The following is a 21,133-nucleotide window of genomic DNA, read 5'->3' as shown; positions in this document are numbered from 1 at the left end:
CACTTCATCAACATTTACTTTTTGTGTGTGTTCGCATTTCATTTTACTTTGAAAAGCATAGATATTTGTTTTATTCTAATGCTAACGATAGCGCTAACAGTGGAACTACAGTCATTTAAGATGATGGAATAACTTTGGTCATAACTTAACAAACAGGCTGAGACAGATACCAGTGAAGGCATTACTTTGTAATACCACAGGATTGTTGACAAAGTAATGCAGCAAACTGAACGCACATGTGAACGGCATCACTATCACGGGAACAGGAAAACATCTGTATCATACAACAAGAAGCAGCACTGCAGAAGCTCAGGGAGGGGCAGCTGGGAGGCTGTAACGGTGTTAAAATACGCTCACATTAGCCTGCCTTTAATGCAAAGAATACTTTACTAAGACTTTATATTTCCTCTAAATTACACTGTGTACTCTAAAACATGTTTTTAAGACAGATGTGCAAAAATAGTAAAAATCAGCTAAAACATGAGAGCACTGCACAGCAGAAGCTCTCTGAGCTTCTGCTCAATATTATTCTCTCTTCTTCATCACTTTAAACCAGGAAGACTGCTTACTGTACATTCAATACATTACTGTACATTACATTATTTAAACATCCTCCACCGTCTCTAATAAACACACACTTTCTTCTTCTGTGGTACCTCAGATGCATTTGACAGGGTTTTTAACGAAAACGATTTAAGGCACTGTGAACATTTTTATGCACAGATATGAACAGCCCGCTGATGATGTAGTGCTTTTCATGCATTATTGCTCAGTAATGAATAACTGCATGTTTATGCTGGTTTTCCTGCTTGTGGTGCTCTTCACAGCAACATCTAATGTTTCCACCAGCTCTGCACTGGTCGCACGTTCATATTCTTTATGATTTATAACAGCTGTGTTTAAAAAATAAAGTTAAAGGCTGTGGTTTGGTTTCAGAAGTGGCACATGCCCTTCCAGCACTGATGTCTCCTTCCAGGATACTTTTAATGAGGTGAAAGGAGGTGATATGATGAGGGTGGAGGGCTCTGGATAAGAAAGGGTCCTACATGTAAATCATGACTAGCTCAGGCTGGCAGCGATGATCTGAACTATTTTAAAAGGACACAGCTTTTACTGGAGTCCTCAAACGATTTGCAGGACATGTTTGGAGCTGATTTGACAAACGATTGTTGGGAAGAGTGAAGAAGGTGATAAGATTTCTTAACTCAAAGCAAAGTTTTGCCTTAAATATTTTTAAAGATTAAACTGAATGCAGTATAACCGTGCAGCTGGATCGGAGGAAGCTGTTTATGTTGAGTGAATAAAGAATGGGTTGAACCAGCCAACCGGGGTGGCTGTTAGGTGTAAGAAGTGCACTCTCACTCTAAAGACCAACTTCAACCTGCTGAATTTCCCATTAATGTGACTGTTATGTGACCGAGGCGTAACTCTGCAGCTCTGACCTCTGCTGTGGAGACTGGAGGAAACAGGAAGTGTGAGATACCCAGCAAGCGTCATGTTCCGGGGTGAGACCGGACAGAGTGGGACACCAAAAACTGAACCACAGACAGACGAGATGATGCAGGTTCAGACAAATCAACAAATATGGATCAGACTGTTGCAATCAAATTTTAAAAAAAAACGTAAGTCTTCTTTAATCCAAAATTAAGTAATTTGGTTAAATGGTTCTGGCTACTCCACATATCTAACCCACGCATGTCTTTGAAGGAACCAGAGAGCTCTCCACACAGCCAGTGGGTCTGAACGCTGGACTTTCTCGCTGAATTAACCACAACACTACCGTGACAGCTGTTCTTGATACTTTCAATTTGCTCTCATCAGTAAAACAAAACACAGAATTTCCCTTACTGAGATGTCTAACTGGAAGTCCAGGAAAAACATGCGCCTCCAGCATCAGCGCAACTTTCAGTTTGACTCGACATCAATGAAAAAGGTCCAGCTGATCATTATTTAATGATAGTTTTTGCTGCGGACCTGCAACCTTCAGCAGAACAGATCTGAACATGAGTTATTTTAATTGACACAAACCTGCAGGAGGCATCTTTACTGGGGCTATAGTGCTGCATATGTATGAGCATGGCAAATACCCACGTCTACCTTATATGCCTATGCTACGTTAACAGAAATACTGCAGGTTGGATGAAACTTAAATCAACTTTAATCTTTTTAACTGACTGAAAGACAATTCAACAAATCTGACGTTTGCTAAAATATTTAAATTAGCGCCGGTTCCTTGTTTTAATGCATTTGGTGTTGCAGGTTCATGTGAAGGAGATGGTGCGTTTAAAATTAAAAATAAACTCCATAAAATGATCTTAAGATTTTAGTTATCATGCTTTACAACAGGAACACTGAGTGGCATTTCTCTGAACTTCTGTAGGAGATAAGAACAAGAAAAGACTCTATCGGGTTTTCAGTTTTTACAAATCAGTTTCCTTCTAGAATTTTTATTTCCTTTCACTAATGCTTCCATCATCAGCTGCTTCAGGAGACCATGAGGAGCCACAGCATGAGGAAGGTAAATCAAACAATGACCTGAACAAACCTTAAATCCAACCCCAGCACCTCTGCTGATGTTGATGGCACACAAACACACTCACACTCAACAGAAAGTGACACATCTGCATGTGCATTCATGGGAAACACATGGAGATCGATCAGAATTAAAGATTTATTTTATCAAAAATAGATCACAATTAAAGTTTGTCAAAAAAAGAAATGGCATCGATACGTGGAAAGAAACAAAAGCAGAGAAACAGAAATCAGAACACTTCCACGCTGAAGTTCCCAGAACACAGAAATCACTATTGCTTTTTTTTCTTGTTGCATGACAAAAGCTTCGGTGACGAGCCTGAACTGAAACCTGAAGATGAAGCATGAACACAACGGACGATGTGGTGAATCTCAATGATGGTTAAACATGTGGCGCTTGGACCAGACTGACTACTCTTCAGTCGTGGCTGCATTCGCCCTGTTATTATTGCACGTAGAGTATGCAGAACACATTAATCATCATAACTAATGCCCAGTCCCTGCTCATCAGTGCCTCCGTCACACACAAACCTCCCTCGGCTGTTTTTATGTTAAGCAAAGCAGAATTACAACGAGACAAAACTGCAGAGTGGACGCAGCTGCATGACCAGCAAAAGTCCAGTATGTCAGGAAACATTGTGACCTCACATCTTCCGCAGAGCCAGAAAAACAGAGAGAAATGAGCCAAAGTCAAAAAGCTGTTGTAAATGATCAGCTGTGACACACCTGTGGAGTCAGAGCTTGTACCTGACAACCCCACAGAGTAGACACACCCTTCAAAAACTTCAGCCTTTACAGCTGCTCCTTCTCCAGCGATGAGCACTGGGTGGAGGATTTTTGCTTCACACGATGAAGCAGCTGTAACACCAGAAAGAGACGGCGGTGCAAACCATCCAAACAGAATGATTTAAAGAGAACCTAGTCACAGATACAAGACAGAACATGGACATCTGGACCACCATAAACATGAATAAATTTAATGATTTGTGCAAAAAAAAAAAAAAAAAAACTTCAAAGAGCACACGTGCTGCCCCTCAGTTTGGCCAATCAGAAGTGAACAATTAGGGAGGAAGTCTTAAAGAGACAGGGGCTAAATCAGCTTGTTCCAGACGGGATGAACTGTGGGGCCCAGTGTGAGACACAGAAGGATTATTCTGAACTGTGGATCATGCAAAGCTGCTGCAGGGGAGTCATATGATAAAAAACAAAGACCTGGAAATGAGCAGAATAAATCATCGTCATGCAACAATACGCAAAAATTCGCATATGGGCAGTTAAGAAAGTCACAGTTTAGCTCACTCAGTGGCTCAGAGACGACATCTGAACATGGCCCATTCCTTCAGCTGAGCAGCTTCTTTGGAATTCCTTTGATTAAGCAAAGAAGACATCAGCAGCCCTGAAGCACATGAGCTCAACAGCCACTAAAAACAGCTTCAGATGGAAACTGAGATTCATTTCTCTGCTGTTTTTACCCGAAACTGAGACGCTGATGTTCGCATCTGATTCTGAGGAAAACTAGAGTCCAGTTTAAACCCTGCAGCCTCAGGTCTGTACCCATAAAACCTGCTGGACTGGACTCCTTTCTGGTTCCAGACTGGTTCCACCCTGCAGTTCATTTATTGCCCTTTAAATACACAATGAATCCAGAAGGAGTCACATACGCTCACGAGCACATCCAACTTCACAAATAAATTAACAAAATGTGCAAAAACAAGGCTCTAAGCTGTTTTACGCAGACTGCATAATTCTGATATTTAAATCCAAGGTCAGGATCGACTTCATACAGATATTCCATATTTCACACTATTTAATGTGTTGCTTTTTTTCCCTCCAAGATTTTAAATGGCAGTTTGGAGAGCGTTTGGGTTTAGTTGCACCAAGTAATTAGATGCCTAATGAGAGCTGATGCAGGGACAAGGGTGTTAAAGCTTCTGTTGGTAGTGAGCAGACACTGAGGTAGATGTTCTCGGTATAACAGATATACAGCATTCTGATCAGGAACCCACACATAGAAACATTCAGTGATAAATGCATTAAGCTGTCTCTTTTTGGAACCCTCGTTTCCTGCACAAACATTCCTCTCAAACGGGGCAGACGTCTTCACCGGAGCTGCCCACTGGAGCTAGAGCTGCTTTGTTTGTACCAAGGCAAAAAACGAACTAAAGAAAATCCAAACACATTAGCAAAAATGTTAAAAATCTACAAAATAATTCACCAAGTGAACCAAAACCTCTCCATATAAAACATATACAGTATGATACTTTAAAAAATAGAGATTTAGCAACTAAGTTCATCATTAGAACAGAATCATTTCAGAATATCAATGAGCGGCTGATGTTGTTGTTCCCGTTTGTCAGAGTGCTGGGTTCAGTCGGACGCGTTCTCTTCTCTTCACATGCTCTACTTTCCAAGCATGCAATAATATGTTTTTGTTTGAATATGATATGCAACGCACAGACAGGACGTAAATGGTCTTTTTCTCTACAGCAGGAGGAGCATCTCCCCACAGAGCATCTACTCGTGATTATATGGAGGCCTCCATCAGCCAGAGGACAAGAAGCAAATATATGAAGCAGGATTCAAGTAACATTTGCCTCGTACCTCAGAGTCTTTAGCTTTGCTCTTTGAAAAAAAAAAAAATCAGGTCGTCCTCCTGTGATGGGAGGGCATCTCATCCACAATTTGTTTTATTTCACTTTCATCAGAGGGTGGAGAAGAGCGGTGATGGCAGCAGTTGTCGGACTCTGTCGGCTGGATGAGGCTCATCGTTCTTCCCCTGAAAACAGAGAAAAACACTGAAGGTAAATCCATCAGGATTAGATTATCTCTCCAGCAATGTTCACATAACATAGTTTTATTTAAAATGGTTTTCCACCAAGAAATGTAAGTCAAAGAAACATTTAAGATCCAAAAACACTTCATCACACCCACAGGTGAAGTGCTGCCCTCTGGTGGTGAGAGTTTTTGTCTGCATGAGGGCAACTACAACAAGTACCTTTAAAGAAGGCATTTGATATGAATACATTATCACCTTATTACAGCAGAACACAGAAACATGAGGTCAAAATTAAGATTGTATGGAAATAGATTTTTAGACGTGACTACTGACCACAAATATGTTTCCCAGCAAATATTAAAACATTTTGAGTCTCTTTGTTTGTTTTTGGATTGCCTGAATTTGTTAATTTTATTGATTTCCACCTGAAGCTGACAGATTTAAGGCTCAGAGCTGCAGTGTGATCAGACTCATGTTCTCACTCCAGGCCTGCCTCCATCACCACAAAAAGTCACATGCTGAGGCAGCCAAGCCAAGGACAGGACGGAAAGCAGCCATCACTTCCTGTTTATTCTTTGGTGACTCCAAACACTGAGTTACACTTACACCAAAACCTGACTGACAGAAGTCTTCCACTGGCCTGGTCATTATAGGATGATTATGGCACAAGAAGAAAAAAACACTTTGTCCTGAACTTGCCCTTCTTTGAGTTAAAGGAGCTCACGTTCAGCCCCGCTCTGTCAGATGTGGTCTTACAGATATCACACACATTTAAAAGACTCTGATGAGTTGGTGGTGGGAGCTTTTGAGAAATTTACCCTTTAAATGAATAGTTCCTCCTCTGTCCTCTCAGTCTGGTCATTTGTACCCTCGAATTACTCAAACGTCCACTTAAATTAAACATTCATGCCCCTGAAATGACTCACTTGTCTGAAACAGCTAAATTAAATTCACAAAAATAACATATATGAACATATGTTCTTAGAAAGACTCCAACAATGAAACTGCAGGATTCACAGTAAGCATGAAAGACAAGGTGAAGTTAGTGAATAAACGTTTCTTAATTGGATAAGAGTCTTTATTGTGAGGAGAGAAATTACAAATCTGACACCGTGTATTTTGCCTGACATTTACTGCACGCTGCTGGAACTATTTTGAAGGGTAAAATCACATCGATAAAGCCGTGCAAAATTGACCTTCATACTATGAATACTTTAAGCATTTCAGGCCATGAATACCTCCAGATTTAGCTCTGTTTAAGTCACCTTTGTTCATCCAGCTTTTATTCACTTTTAGCAGATGGTACTAGTCTCTAAATGTAAGAGAAATATAGATCTGTGATCAAGGTCAAGGTCAAGTTTATTTATATAGTACATTTCCAAAAAGTCAATGCTGCACAAAGTAGTTAACAATGTAAAAATGCCACTAAAATAAATAAAATGCAAAACAAAACACTTTACATGATCACTTAAGTCTTAAGTGATCAGTCACTTATCCCACATACTGATATGAGTCTTCAAAGTTAACCCAGAACACACTTTTTGAAGAAAACACATCCAGGGTACCAACGCTGGTTTCTGCTGCTCTCCGTCACAGACGTTAAAATGCTGCAGTGATAGATCCACCACGCTCATGGTCACAGAACAAAACACAGATTGGAGTGGGCATAAAATTGATTTGGTTGCGCTTTTGAACTGCCCTTAACAACAAGTGACCCTAATTCAGAGTCTTTTCATCATACTTATCCTCACCAAGCATGTGGCGTCCCACAGGGTTCAATCCTGGATCCCTTAGTTTTCTTCGTCAGTTATTCTAACACAGACAAAAGCCGCACTTATTAAATGTTTATATACAATCACCTAAAATACCAGTTTTTTAAACCATTGAAGGGTTTGATTTACAAAGCTGATGTGAGTAGAAAGCTCTGCAGGTCATCAGCTGACAATGCACGTTTTTACAAACTACAACACAGAAAATTCATGTGAGTGATTGCAAACACAAAGAGCAGCACAGGTTATTGGGATAACACAGTGTAATGCAGGTGTTTTTGTTTGCTGCTGAAGGAGGACAATAGATCTTTGATCTGAAGGTGAATTCGTCTGTTAGACACTGATGCTGTAGGTTGTGACTTCTTCTCTGGATAAAACTCAAAGGACAGGAGACAAGATTCACCCAGAGATAACGAGAGCTAACAAGAGGACACCGCTGTGTATGTCACCATTTCACAGTTCATGACAAAACTTTGCTTTATCTATTTATCAGTCTGATTTCAACTGAATATTGGATCTAGTTATCTTTTTTTTTGTAAGTTCAGTTTTGTAAGTTCATTAAGTTTAGTTCAGTTTTACTGAGGGCTAAAAGCATGAGAGGTTAGTTTTAGATCTGATGCTTTTTGCAGTACATTATGTGTGTATGACTGATTTATTTGCTCCACCCCAGGATATAATATCATTATGATTATGAAAAACTTTAAATAACCAAATAAAAAGAAAACACGCTGCATTGTGATAGGCTGTGGCCCACTGAGATTTTACACCCAGGGGGCCCAGGACATTACAAAGACCTGCAGCCTGGGCCACACTGATCCCGGGACACTGGTGAGAATTTAAAAAAAAAAAAAAAAAAAGCTTGTCCAGACAGGAAGTGATGAGTGGAACCAGGACAAGCGAGCAGCCGGTGAGCTGGAGCATGAAGAGCAGTGGCTGAACCAGCTGTGGACTGCATGGAATTCATAAATGAATCCACTGTAACTGCTCCCTGTGTTTTGTTGAGCTTCACTTCACCCCAGCAGATTCTGCAAGGTATTATCAGCTGGCATCTTTAAGCATGGCTGCACATTTTCCACAAAGCCACCACTAAAAATAGGCTTTTATCCAGGAAGAGGAAGTGGTGAGGAATCAAATCATAATCAATATCACAGAGAGAAAACTAGCAAGATTTCAAAGGCATCAGCCTTCAAATCAGATAATTAGGGGTGACCCTGATGTCTCATCACTGCAGGTGACGTGTTATTGTGTAAAACGCTGTCTTCTCTCTTCAGCTGCATAGGCAGAGTAATCCAGACAGTGAATGATTTGATTTGAAGTTGGTGTGCAGTATGCTAATGCACAGCCTCTGGTTAAAAGCTCTGTTTTTCTAGGTATCCTTGAATGTAGCATTGCGGTGCTAAGCAGTCAGTCAGCAGATTGGCACACCTGGTCTGGAGAGGCAGGTTAAAGCCACTCAACCTGTTAGCTCCCTCGCTCTCTGTCTGACTTCCTGTTGGTGTCAACTCTCTTTGATTTTTAGTTAGTTTTCATGAAGCTCACAAACTCACATCATCTCCATCACTGACGAGCACCCGCCATATTTACAACAACTTTATCTTCATAATGGTGAGAATAATTATGCATGGCCGCATCCATGAGAAAGAGGGGCCTGTCTGCCCTCATTCACAACTGTATGGTTATTTCAGAGCAGCTGGCTGCATGAAGCAGGAACACCGGGAAGGGTTTGAGTTTGTAAAGGGTTTGAAATAAGTCTCATTTGATATCTGCACCATGAGAGCTCTGCTAGGAGTTCAGTCTGATCAGAAAGCTTTATTTTCATTCCTGCAGCTGAGGAGTTTGTAACAGGTCTGAGTCTGAACTCACTGCAGCCCTGTCCCAACCCTGACTTGACTCTGACCCATTTCTCAGTGAATTCTAACCCAGACTTCACCCAGCATTAACTCTGAACCTTTCTAATGCAACATATGTGGCACTAATATAATCCTAACCTGTCCTAGATGACACACACACGCACACAGAGCCCAATCTACTGCTCATATTAAAGTTTATAGTGTGAGGAAAGCATACAGTGAAGCACAACTGATTAAAAATGCCCAAACAAAACCTGAGCCTTTCATTACTTAGCATGTACTAGCATGTCTGTTCACAACAGTTAGGATGATCATATGAGTCTTATATATTCTCATCAGCCTTTAAATAGTACTTTATCCAACCAGCAGGGGGCGATGTACCCTTTTTAAAGCTGTCCCACCCCTGTCTGAAGACCTGTGGCACATGTTCTCTGTCTGAATTCCATCTCACCTCACTTTTTACTGCTCAGTACTTCCCCTGGTAAACATCACAGAACCACATGGATGACACATTTCAACTAAAAGTAGAAACAAATTACACAAGGTCAATTTTCATTAACCGTCATCAAGCCCGTGTTCTCGCGGTACTTCAGGTTATATGTTTATCATATTAAAAGGTCAGCTGGTGCTTTTAGCAGAGCTGAAAGTGAGTTTGAGGCCCTTTTGAGGGAGGCTCCTTAAAGTGTTTCATGCTCAAAGTATCACAAACAAACTCTGAGGAAATATCAGAAAAATCAAAGACATCAGAGTCTCAGGAGCTTCAGAGATCCCCAGGTCTCACGACTCTGCAGCCATCTAGGTTAAAGCCAGCGGGCAGTTATTTATGCATTTTGAAGCCTCTGTGCAAATGAACAACTCTGAGTGTAGTGATCACTGGGCTATAGAACTTGAATAGACAGATCAATAAGATAAAAAGCAACCTGCTACACTTGTACTGAGCGGAATATGGTGGACATTAGCAGAACAGAGTGAGTGAGTTTGTGTCGTCTTTGTTTAGTGGGTGAAGTTTTCATGGAGCCTCTTGTGTCAAATGTAAACAGACTACAGGGGGCACTGCAGACAGCTGAGGTTGATGTCTGAATGACAGCAGGAATACAAACAGCGCTGAATCAGATCGGTGTGGGGTTATGTGGATGTTGTGACCCGTCACCGTGGCACCCAGAGCTCAGCAGCTGCCGAGCTCTGGATAGTTTAAGGCCTCGTGTCGGTAATCCATCAAGTGTGTGTGACATAAGGCCTTTAAATAACACCGACCTTCCACCTGAATGAACGTGTCAAATATCATTGGGCGACAGACACCTTTTTGTAAACAGAGTCTCCGGAGATCGAGGACTCTTTACTGCTTCTATTTTTTCTATTTCACCGATTTGATTGATTTACAGCTGTTGCGTAAAACAGCATCAATCACTCTACTCTTTTATCAGCCAAACTCCAAGCTCTTTCACATGTTTTTTTTTTTAATTTAACTATTTCTTGGTGGAAAAATACATGTTCAAGCCTTCCGGTCATTCACATTCTTCAGGCAGCAGCCCTCAGTTTATTCTGAACGCAACATTCATGCCCAAAAAACAGTTTAGACCACAACATGGTATATGATTTCTTTTTTTCCAGGAGCATAGGAGTCATAGTTTTTCAGCAGATTCAGTTCAGTGTTTTTTAACCAAAGCAGTTGTAAAGCTACAGCTTTACTATTATTATTATTGTTGTTGTTGCTGCTGTTACTTTTTTTTCCTTACATGGTTTTAATTACCTGCTGTCATGCGGACGACTGTGCTCTGTGTGCTGTGATTTCATTAGTTACACTTTTAACTCATCATGTTTACACTGACTTGGGTCTGAAATAAAAAATTCGATAATTGTGAAAAATATCTTAGTTCATGTTCACTGTATTTTTACCTGACAGTGAGCTTGATGTGCAAACTGACATATTTCAATAGGAATACATTTATATTGTAAGCTAAAAAGCCAACAACATTACAGAGAAACAAGCAGATGACCTCCTATGAACAAGCTTGGTGACAGTGGGAAGGAAAAACTCCCTTTTAACAAGAAGAAACTTCTAGCAGAACCAGGCTCACGGAGGGGTGGCCATCTTTATTGTAGGTGCTACCTTGCAATACAATATAACTGTTGACTGTTGTTGTTGTTGTTATGATTTGGTGTTGGATAAATAAAACTGAATTGAATTGAAATGGAAATCTGCCGAAACTGTCTGAGGTGAGGGGAAGCAGACAGGACAACATGAACACTTCATCTAAATCTAACCTTTGATGATAAAAACAATGTTTTTAAAATCAATGATAAAAAACTATAACAAGTGACTTTAATTTGAATTCTTTTGGCTTTTTTTTTTTTACTCTTTTCTGAGAAAATGTCTTTAGCAGTGCTCTGTACATGAACTGGATTCAAGGCCCGGTCCAGCAGAGAAACAGCTGCTGTATACATCTTCCAATCATGCTAATCTCCGTTATTGGGTTTTTTTGTTCTTCTGGTTTGCCTGTCAGCATGAATCTCCTCTGTCTCGTGCTCTCACTCCTGCTGTCCTCCCTCCATCTTTACCTCAGTGCTGCTGCTTTTGCCTGTTTGTCTGTCATGAAGTGGAAAAAGGAGTGGGCTGGGTGGTGGTGGTGGTGTTGTACCTCGCTGTAGGCCACTCGAGGCTTCGGGACAGATTCCCTCAGCGCTGACAAAGACGCTAACAATAGCTGTCAGAGTGTAACTCTGCCCCGTCCGTGTCATCCAAGGGGAAACCTGTTTACCTCCGCCTGCACCGGCTGCATGCATATGTTCAGAGAGGACATGCAGAGGGAGGAGGAGGAGGAGGGGGAGGAAGGGGTGAGGTCACAAGAAGGGAATCTAACCAAAAATGCTCCCCAGGGAGGAGCAGTCAGTTAGCGCGATGCTTGTTATAGCTGTCATTTCTCTGGCTCTCCGTGTGACACGCTGCGTTACGTAACAGTGAACCGGTCACACAACACGCTGCAAACAGGTCGGCTTTAAATAAAAAAGGTCTGTTGTGAGCTGCTTTTATTTACAGGACACATCCCTGAATCGCAGCTCCCCGTACTCTGTCTGTGAGCTCGTTAGCTCTTAGAAACTGTAGGCAGCGCTCGAGTACATCCAGTCTGCAAATAAAACTGAGAAAATATTTCATAAGGACTCAGTCGATTTATAGGTTCTGAAAAAAATCGAGTCCTTATGAAAGCTGTTTGTGTCTACTACATTTCTGCATACTGACTTACATGGAAATGATCTGAACAGCCATGGAAAAAAGTCCAGGACTGATGATCCAAAGGGCAGCTAATAACACTAACCTCTCAGCAGTAATCTGAGAGGACACTGACAGGTTACAACGACGAAATACAAGGAAAATCTGCATTAAGCAGGACCTATTTAAATGTAATAAAGCGCTGAAATAAACTGGTTTTAATGTTTCCTGCCGTCACAGGTCTCTCATCGATGCCTTTGTGCATATTAAATTACAGATTTATTAAATGTGAATGAGGTCTGATTAAAGTGAGTCTGTTTTGGATGCACTGAAGGTCCAGAGGTGTCCAAACAACTGCAGGGACCAGCAGTTGCTGCCACCTGCAGGCCGACAGAGGTGCTGCGTGATGTTGGCTTTGCAGCCTGTTTATGACCTCAAACCATGAAGTGAAGTCCAGGATTGATCAAAACAGACACAGATGGACAGCAGCAGGATAAATTGCATCTCTCCTCATTTTGTAGTTTGAAACTTTTCTGCTGTAAATACAAAAACGTTGGCATTCCTATTTTCTCCTGGATATTTGGGATTATTTGGATCTGACGAGTACGAAAACTCATCTTTATCCTTAAACAGGAAGTTGTTACATACTTTCTTTTTTAATTATGTTCTCATATGAAGATGTAAAAAGCACAGCTGAGCTCAATGAAGGTGCAGGAAAGCCTCAATGTGAAGCTCCAGAGTCTCAGGAGGTTTAGATAAGATTGGCCTGATGATTCAGGACTTTATATAGAAAAACTCAGTGATGGATTTAACAGGGAGCCAATGAAGAGAAGCCAGTATAGGAGAAATATGCTCTCTCTTTCCTGTTAAAATCTGTTTGGGAGTTGCAAAAAGGCAGAAGAGTCTATGAAGTGTTAGTTAGTAATAAAGAGTTGGACATGAACTGAATCTAAACACCAACCTTGATGGTTCACGCGTCCCCTGTTTGAAGTTCAAAGGTTAAAGCAAACTGAACTTAAGATCAGCCTCTTCATGGGTGTAGTGCATTTTCTGGTTGCTGTCATAAAGTCTCTAAAAAGACCTTAAAACATCTTTTATTCCAAGCAAAACATCAGGACCAAGGAGCTCATTGGGCTCAAGATCCATCACAATTCACAGGTTTCTGTGATGTGTGAAGCACAGAAATAAATTTTTCATTTAAGGCTTTTTTGTCACTGATTGGTTGTTTTGCACAAACTAATGAGAATTAAAAGAAATAGTAAGACTGATTTGACCTTGACATTTAACCGATCCTCGTGTGTATGTTTGATTACATTCTGACCAGAGGAGTGATTCCTGGGAGCTCATCACTCCTTCAACTGGACGAGCTAAAAATCTGCTGACTTTGAATACACTGGAGTTTGTTTTTACACTACGTGCTCTGCTCTGATATCTGTGACATTCATTATATCATCACCCAACAAAACGCCTGTTCTGTGCATTTTATCCACCATAACTATGTTTACCCTGATGACGAAACCATCAGCCCATGTCACTGTAAAACATGATAAGCTGGCTCTATTTGAATTTGAATTATGCAAACTATTTTCCTAAAAATAGTAATGTTAACTTGATGGTGAGTAACACCAGCTTTACAGTGTACAGTTCCGAAGAAGGATGAACCTAAGAGTAGATCAGTGTTGAAAAAGGTCAAATTTTAAGTTAAAAGCACTTTATAAAACCTAAACCTAACCTAAATTGTAGATTCTTCTCAGAAAGTAAACTCAACATTTACATTATGCATTTAACTGCAGAGATGCAACTGTTTGTGCCCCATTACCCACACTGTCCCAGGAACCCTGCTGTTATCCAGTCGGAACAACAGTCTCAGTCATGGTGGCCTGGTAACTACTGAGACATCACACACACGCACACACACATACACAACAATCAAGATCCAAACACATAATAACTGAAATAAGGATGACAACATTAAACATTTAAAGAAAAACTCTTTTTTGTAAAACTAAACCTACCTGTACTGCCTGTATTTACATGATGTACACATTAAATAATTCTCAATGTATTTAGGGATAATGGTGGTGCTGTTTGTCACTGATCTGTGATGCAGTGTTCTGTTTTAACACACACAAAAAATAAGTAAACTAAAATCTTCTTTGTTTTGTGGAGATTCTACATGTGTTTTTTTACTTATTCTGAACAGATTTTAAGTATCGTATGACTGTTTTGTAGTTTTTTTCCTTAGTCCTCAGTTTTTACCTTACATCTCCTTGAAATCATTTTGTGTTTCTTTGTCATCAAACTCGAGTCATTTCTTTATCTCCTTGCGGCTGTTGCTGTCACTCTGGAGTTTTTTGTGTATCTTTATTGGTGTTTTGCATCTTCATGCTCATTTTGTCCCTGACTGCAGTCATTTTGAAGTCAGATTAAATGATTTTCTGGCTGTTTGGAATCTGTTTGTCATGATTTTTAAATCATTTTTAATCTTTGTGATCGTGTGTGTGTGTGGTTGTTGTCATATTTGCATTAGTCTTTCTCATCAGGACAGCCTGAGTCTAAAAACCTCTCTCAATGCGTTCATTTTTTATAAAAAGCTCCGTTTTAAAACTCGCTGCTGATGAAAATGACACTGATTGTGTTTCAGGATGATGAAAGATCAGTTTCCTTCTTGAGCTCTGACTCAAAGCCACGAGGAGGTAACAAGACTGCAGGCAGTCAGTGTAATGTGTAAACTGAACCTAAAGAGCAGCCTGACCGACATCCGAAGCACAATGTGTTTTATCTCTGTATACTTCACGGAGTCGTAGCCTGTGAATGATAGTTTTGCTTTATTTCAGACTTTTTGCAGTCTTTCTACAGGTTTCCTTCTGTTTGTCTTTACAGAATAATTACTGGGAAAACAGTATTAATTATGAGTAGCTGGCATCTCTCCCTGTTTTTAGCAGCAAATTTTAGTTGCAGTGTCAGTTCTGCTTAAAGAAATAAACCCATACAGAGTCATCATCACCTCTGCAGCTCCGAGGAGATTCTGTGGCCTTATAAAGCAGCAAACACAAGACACAGTCAGAGAGGAGCTGCTGCACAGGGAGCATTTACAGCCACATATGGTGGTTCTGTTTGGTTTGCTCTGCTGCCACTGGGTGGCCAAAATAACACAATGCACCCTATTTCTGATTCCAAGGAATACCTCAAAGCAGCCTAGTCAATACCAGACAGGTGTGTGTGTGTGTGTGTGTGTGTGTGTGTGTGTGTGTGTGTGTGTGTGTGTGTGTGTGTGTGTGTGTGTGTGTGTGTGTGTGTGTGAGAGAGAGAGAGAGAGAGAGAGAACTTCTTCTTACCTCTGTTTGGAGTCTGGTCGTCCATCCGTCGATGAATCCATCTAAACATCCTTCACTCAGATAATAATCCATTAGACGTTCACAGTGAAAACATCTCCTGGGATTTTTTTTTTCTTTTTTGTTTTGTTTTTATTCCATCAGGTCATTTAAAAACTCCTTTTTTTTGTTTCCAGGTCCATTTTATGGTCCATCCTGGAGTCCAGGTGAGTACAGGTGAGCTGTTTTTACTTCCAGAGAGTCCTTGATCTCCGACTGGGACCCCACAGGCTCCAACACGGACTTTAATAATTACCTGTGACACATGTCTGCTCAGTGAGCATATTGGCTATCAGCCCAATACCGCGTTATCACAGGGTATGGAAGAAAAAAGGTGCCAAAATAATTTAAATTGCATATGTGAAGCTGGCATTACAATCTTGCTGCATCTAAATACTTTATTTTGAAAGCTTCTGAGTGTATGTGGTTTAAATTCCCCTTTAATTTTAGTTTTCTTACTGGAAACACAAGTTTTCATAATTTTTCAATAAATTTTAAGAAATAGCCATGAAATTGTGACTCTTTGTGCTTCAGTTTTTTCTGGGGTCACATTATTTCCATTAAAGTGCTAAAATGTAATAAAAATGTATTAATCGCTGTTTTACATTTATGCAAGTTAATTTTTTGTTTTCATTTGGCTTTAATTTTATGTGTTGAAATTAAGCAACTTAATATATATTAACATATATATTAAGTTGCTTATGTTAATATATATGTATGTATATGTTTTTTAATCAACAAGTCTTCAATATTAAATTGAAAGTGCTTAAATTTTTTTCCTTTTGAAAATATTTTTTAATTTATAATTAGAGTGGGGAACAGAAATCACATAAAATCAGAGAGTTTGCCAAATATTTCAACCTTATCATCTGAACAATGAGTTGTGATGTGAAATTTGACATTAATTTTGTCCTTTTTGTGCTGCCATATGCAGCCAATATGTAATAACAGTTGATCAAGTGATCAAAAGTGAGTAAAACTTCAATTCGAATATTTGACTTTTAAATTTTTGTTTGTTTTCTGACTTTGAGTTTTATATTTATGAGAATTTCACTCAATTAAATTTTAGTTTTCTTTGTGTGTGGATTTAATTTGTCATGTTTTAAAATAATTTTGATGGTTTCACAGTTTAATATTTTTATGTTACAAGCAACTTATGAAAAATTGAAATGTAAAATTAGATTTGAAACTAAAAGAATTTTGGCTTCACGGTGCGTCCACACAATAATCGCACTCTGTATTTTCATGTTTGCTTCAAATGTAAAGTGTTTTTTCTTCTGCTGTCCAAAGCACAAAAATATTGTTAGCAGATATACTGTCACTGTTCCTTAAATAGTTTTATGTATATTATATATATTTATCAGTACTGGTTGAGCTCTAAAACATCAAAAATATTACTAATATTATTCTAATAAGCTGCTAAAGGCGAGGATTTGAGGCTCTTCTCAGATTCTTAGATTTTTTTAAAACTAAAATACAGAGTTTAACGTCTTCATGTGAAGCTGGGGGAGCTTGTGAGCATTTTAAAGCCTAAAATAACGGAATCACTGTTTGTGTGTGTGTGTGTGTGTGTGTGTGTGTGTGTGTGTGTGTGTGTGTGTGTGTGTGTGTGTGTGTGTGTGTGTGCTGACGGCAGGTGAACCATGACTCTGTGTGGGGTGCAGGTGATGTTCAGCGGTGGATTCAGACAACATGGAGGCTTTTCCACAACATGGTGGTTTTGTGGCCTATGCGGTCTCAGCCCGCGTGTTTTCATTCCTGTGGCAGACAATACAGAAAAGTCTGGAAGGTTGCTATAGAAACTGCATCCACAGAGAGACACGCAGGGCCTCGGCTCGTCCGCACAGCGGCGCTGTTGGATTAGAGAAACTGAGGTTGATTTCATAACGCTCACACAGTCTGCGTGGCAATAACAAGGAGCACGTGCTCGGAGTTTTCCCCACAGAAGCCTGATTGTTTGTTTCTGTTTGTTGTTGTTTGTTTGTTTTAGTAATAACGAACATTCTGGTCAAACATGGCGTCAGGGTCGGACTTTAAATTTAGGTTAACGGCTTTTTCCAACAAGCATCATCTGATCCACCCCGAGCTTTAACAGGTGTGTGTGTGTGTGTGTGTGTGTGTGTGTGTGTGTGTGTGTGTGTGTGTGTGTGTGTGTGTGTGTCACCAGCTCCACTACAGAAACGTTAATAATCAAATGTCTGGATAAAGTGCTGCCGCTGGCTCTTTCATCACTTCTAAGCTTCTGTTTGTCCGCTCGTGACGCGCGTGATGGAAGACGGTTTCGGGGGTAAACGTGGGTCCTCTCCGTGGGTCTTGGATGGCAGAAAAAAGGAGCTCTCCGGTGTGCAGTCACAGCAGAGCGCGTGCTGCTGCGGCTCAGACGTCGGTGAGTTTGCCGCTGTGGGCTTTGTGCGGGCTGCAGTTGGTGTATTTGATGGAGTCCGCGTCCTCGCTGCCCAGGAACTCGGACTTGGACAGGCTCGACCTGCTGTCGCTCTTCCTGAACTCTCCGAAAGCCGGCTGTTGCTGTCCACAGGTCACGTGCGTGTACTGGAACTGCTCCTCATGCTCCGTCTCCCGGTGGTAGAAGTAGTTGAAGTTGGACACGATGACGGGCACCGGCAGCGCGATGGTCAGCACGCCGGCGATAGCGCACAAAGAGCCCACGATCTTCCCCCCAATGGTGACCGGGCACATGTCCCCGTAGCCCACCGTCGTCATGGAGACCACAGCCCACCAGAACGCGTCCGGGATGCTGCTGAAGCTCGAGTGCGGGTCGTCGGTCTCCGCGAAGTACACAGCGCTGGAGAAGAGGATGACTCCGATGAAGAGGAAGAAGATAAGCAGTCCGAGCTCGCGCATGCTGGCCTGCAGCGTCTTCCCGAGAATCTGCAGTCCTTTGGAGTGTCTGGACAGTTTGAAGATGCGGAAGACCCGTACCAGGCGGATGACCCTGAGGATGGCCAGAGACATGGCCTGCTGGCCGTTCCCTTGGTGCTCCGCGAGCTCCAGTCCCAGCGTGATGAAGTAGGGCATGATGGCCACGATGTCGATGGTGTTCATGATGTTCTTGAAGAAGGCGGCTTTGCTGGGGCACGCGAGGAACCTGACCAGCAGCTCGAATGAAAACCAGATGATGCAAAGCGTCTCTACGATGAAGAACGGGTCCGTGAAAGGGTTCGGTTTCTTTGCGCGCACTGTTCCGTTCGCTGCCAGGTGCTCGTCAAACGTCCTGGCCTCCTCGCGGAACTCCGGTAACGTCTCCATGCAGAAGATCACGATGGAGATGAGAATGACCAGGACCGAGACGATGGCGATGCCCCTGGCGGGTCCGGAGCTCTCAGGGTACTCGAACAGGAGCCAGACCTGCCGCTGGAACTCGTTCTCGGGCAGCGGGCGCTCCTCCTCCTTAATGAAGCCTTCGTCATCCTTAAAATTCTCGATCACCTCCTCTCCAAGCTCGTAGAACTTGATCTCCTCCATGAAGATGTCCACCGGCACGTTGACGGGTCTCCGGAGCCGGCCCCCGGACTGGTAGTAGTAGAGGATGGCGTCGAAGCTGGGCCGGTTCCGGTCGAAGAAGTACTCGTTCCTCAGCGGGTCGAAGAAGCGCATCCTCTTCCGCGGGTCTCCCAGCAGAGTGGCGGGAAACTGCGCGAGCGTCTTCAGCTGCGTCTCGAAGCGCAGCCCGGAGATGTTGATGACCACGCGTTCGCAGCAGTCCTGGCTGTCCGCGCGCTCCGGCTCGCACGCGTCCTGGGCCGACAGCGCGGCCAGCGCCACGGTCTCGTCCAGGTTCTCCGCGGGCACCACCGTCATGATCCCCGCGCGCTCCTCGGGGCTCTCGAGCCTCCGCGTGTCCTTCTGCGCCCCCCGCGCTCACCTGTCCGTCCGCGCGCCGCTGTGCTCTGGATTCCGCCGTCACACTCGCAGCATTTTAAGCAGACTTTGCCCTCCCCGAGCTGACGTGTGTGTGTGCACGCTCCGTCACGGAGGGGGAAACAAACACGCGCACATGCTGAACGCGAGAGGGGCACAGAGCTCCGGGAACACCGCAGAGATGCGGGATTCTGAGAGAGTTTGCGTGCGTAACGAACCTGTTGTGTCCTGCGCGGCGCGGGCTCAAGGTTATCACAGGGGCTGCCGTGTATTCCTTGACGTGATGTCACGTTTGAAACAGCGCGCATGCAGTCACAGCGAAGACGTGTGGAGACAGAGAGCGCGAGACTTTTCATGCAAAACGCTCAAATTTCAGGCAAAAAATCCGCTTTTTCATTCAGAATTTGCAGCCGAACGAATACCTGTGGATCCGTGCTGCGTCCTCCTCCCGCCCTCTCACTCCTGTCAGGCGGCGTGTACGGGCAGACACAGACAGGCTCTGCAATGTCACGCTGCAGCCGCTCCACATAAACCCGCGCTGACGTTTCCACAGCAGCTCCCTCATCCACAAGTTGTGCACGACCTGCGAGTCTGTGCTGTGTGTGCATGAAACAACAATAAACAGGAAACAATAATAACAACAACAAAAACAACAACAACAATAATTATTATAATGAGAGAGCAGTGACAGCATGGAAGGTAAACACTGCGTGTGCAACAAGTCCAGAGGAGGGGTGCGTGTTTGTGTGTGTGTGTGTGGGGGGGGGGGGGGGGGGGGTGATGGAAATCAGGGAGAGTTTCTGGGCTCCAGCTCAAAGCAGTGACGTGTTTTCCTAAAATAGCTGGATTTCTCCCAGGGCCTCAGGAAAAGTTTCTTTTCCCATGGAATGGCCTGAGGGAGCTGCAGGGGAACATGAAAAAAGAGCTGACATGAAAAGGAGAGAACGGATTTGCAGCAGAGATGAAGACACAGCACGTGAGTCATTCAGAAATACAAACAGCAGCTGGGATGAAACCTGGACTAATTCTGACAGCAGGAGAAACACTACATGTCCCCTCACCCAGAAGTCTGCTCCCTTTTTCTGATGCTGCCAAAATGTGAAAACTGTTTTTCCAAAGTGAAGTCACATGTAAAGGGTCAGACTCATGCAGAGAGGAAACACTCAGAACACCCCCCAGTAGGAAAAGCACTCCTGATTACATTTTCTTTGAGGACATTTCCTAAAGTGCTAAACACGTTCATACCAAGGATGATTTAGAAATGAAATTCAGTTCCAGCTGGGGTTAATGAAGGAAAACTGTGCTTCCAGGGAATCTTGAAACTGTGACAACTTGACGTCATGTGATAAAGTATAAATAGCCCGGCCCTTCAGGCTCACTTATGTGATATCAACACATTTTATGCTTTTCTTGTTTAATTTTAATCGTTAAACTGTGAAAAGGTCACAGTGTGGAGCATCCTCTTGGGCATTAAATAACCCACGAGCAGAAAAACAATCACTACTGACCAAAAGGACTTCATGCCTCTGACGCCTGGCTCAGGTCAGCTCAGACTTGTTTAATGGGTTTAAAAATGCTGGTTTGTTAATAGTAAAAGTCTTCATTTTTCCAAAATTGACAAAAAATAGTCTTTTAAACTCACATTCTCTAATGTGGGGGACTTCTCTGGTTATAAAGAAGATTATATAGAGGTTTATAAGTTAATGAGCCTCCTGCTTGCATCATTTCTGCCTAGTTCTGTGGAG

General features: G+C 42.3%; 1 protein-coding gene across 1 annotated transcript; it reads right to left on the bottom strand.

The window, feature by feature from the left end:
- Window positions 1-17,766: 17,766 nt before the first annotated feature.
- Window positions 17,767-19,995, bottom strand: LOC134615655 (shaker-related potassium channel tsha2-like). The gene has a single exon (XM_063460237.1). It carries the CDS (start codon window positions 19,326-19,328, stop codon window positions 17,886-17,888), a length of 1,443 nt encoding a protein of 480 aa, XP_063316307.1. The 5' UTR covers window positions 19,329-19,995; the 3' UTR covers window positions 17,767-17,885.
- Between the last annotated feature and the right edge of the window lie 1,138 nt (window positions 19,996-21,133).

This window comes from Pelmatolapia mariae, linkage group LG17 (genome assembly GCF_036321145.2).
Source record: "Pelmatolapia mariae isolate MD_Pm_ZW linkage group LG17, Pm_UMD_F_2, whole genome shotgun sequence".
In the NCBI taxonomy this organism is placed as follows: Eukaryota; Metazoa; Chordata; class Actinopteri; order Cichliformes; family Cichlidae; genus Pelmatolapia; species Pelmatolapia mariae.
Note: the sequence above shows the minus strand (reverse complement) of the source record. Positions and strands in the feature narration are given on the sequence as shown.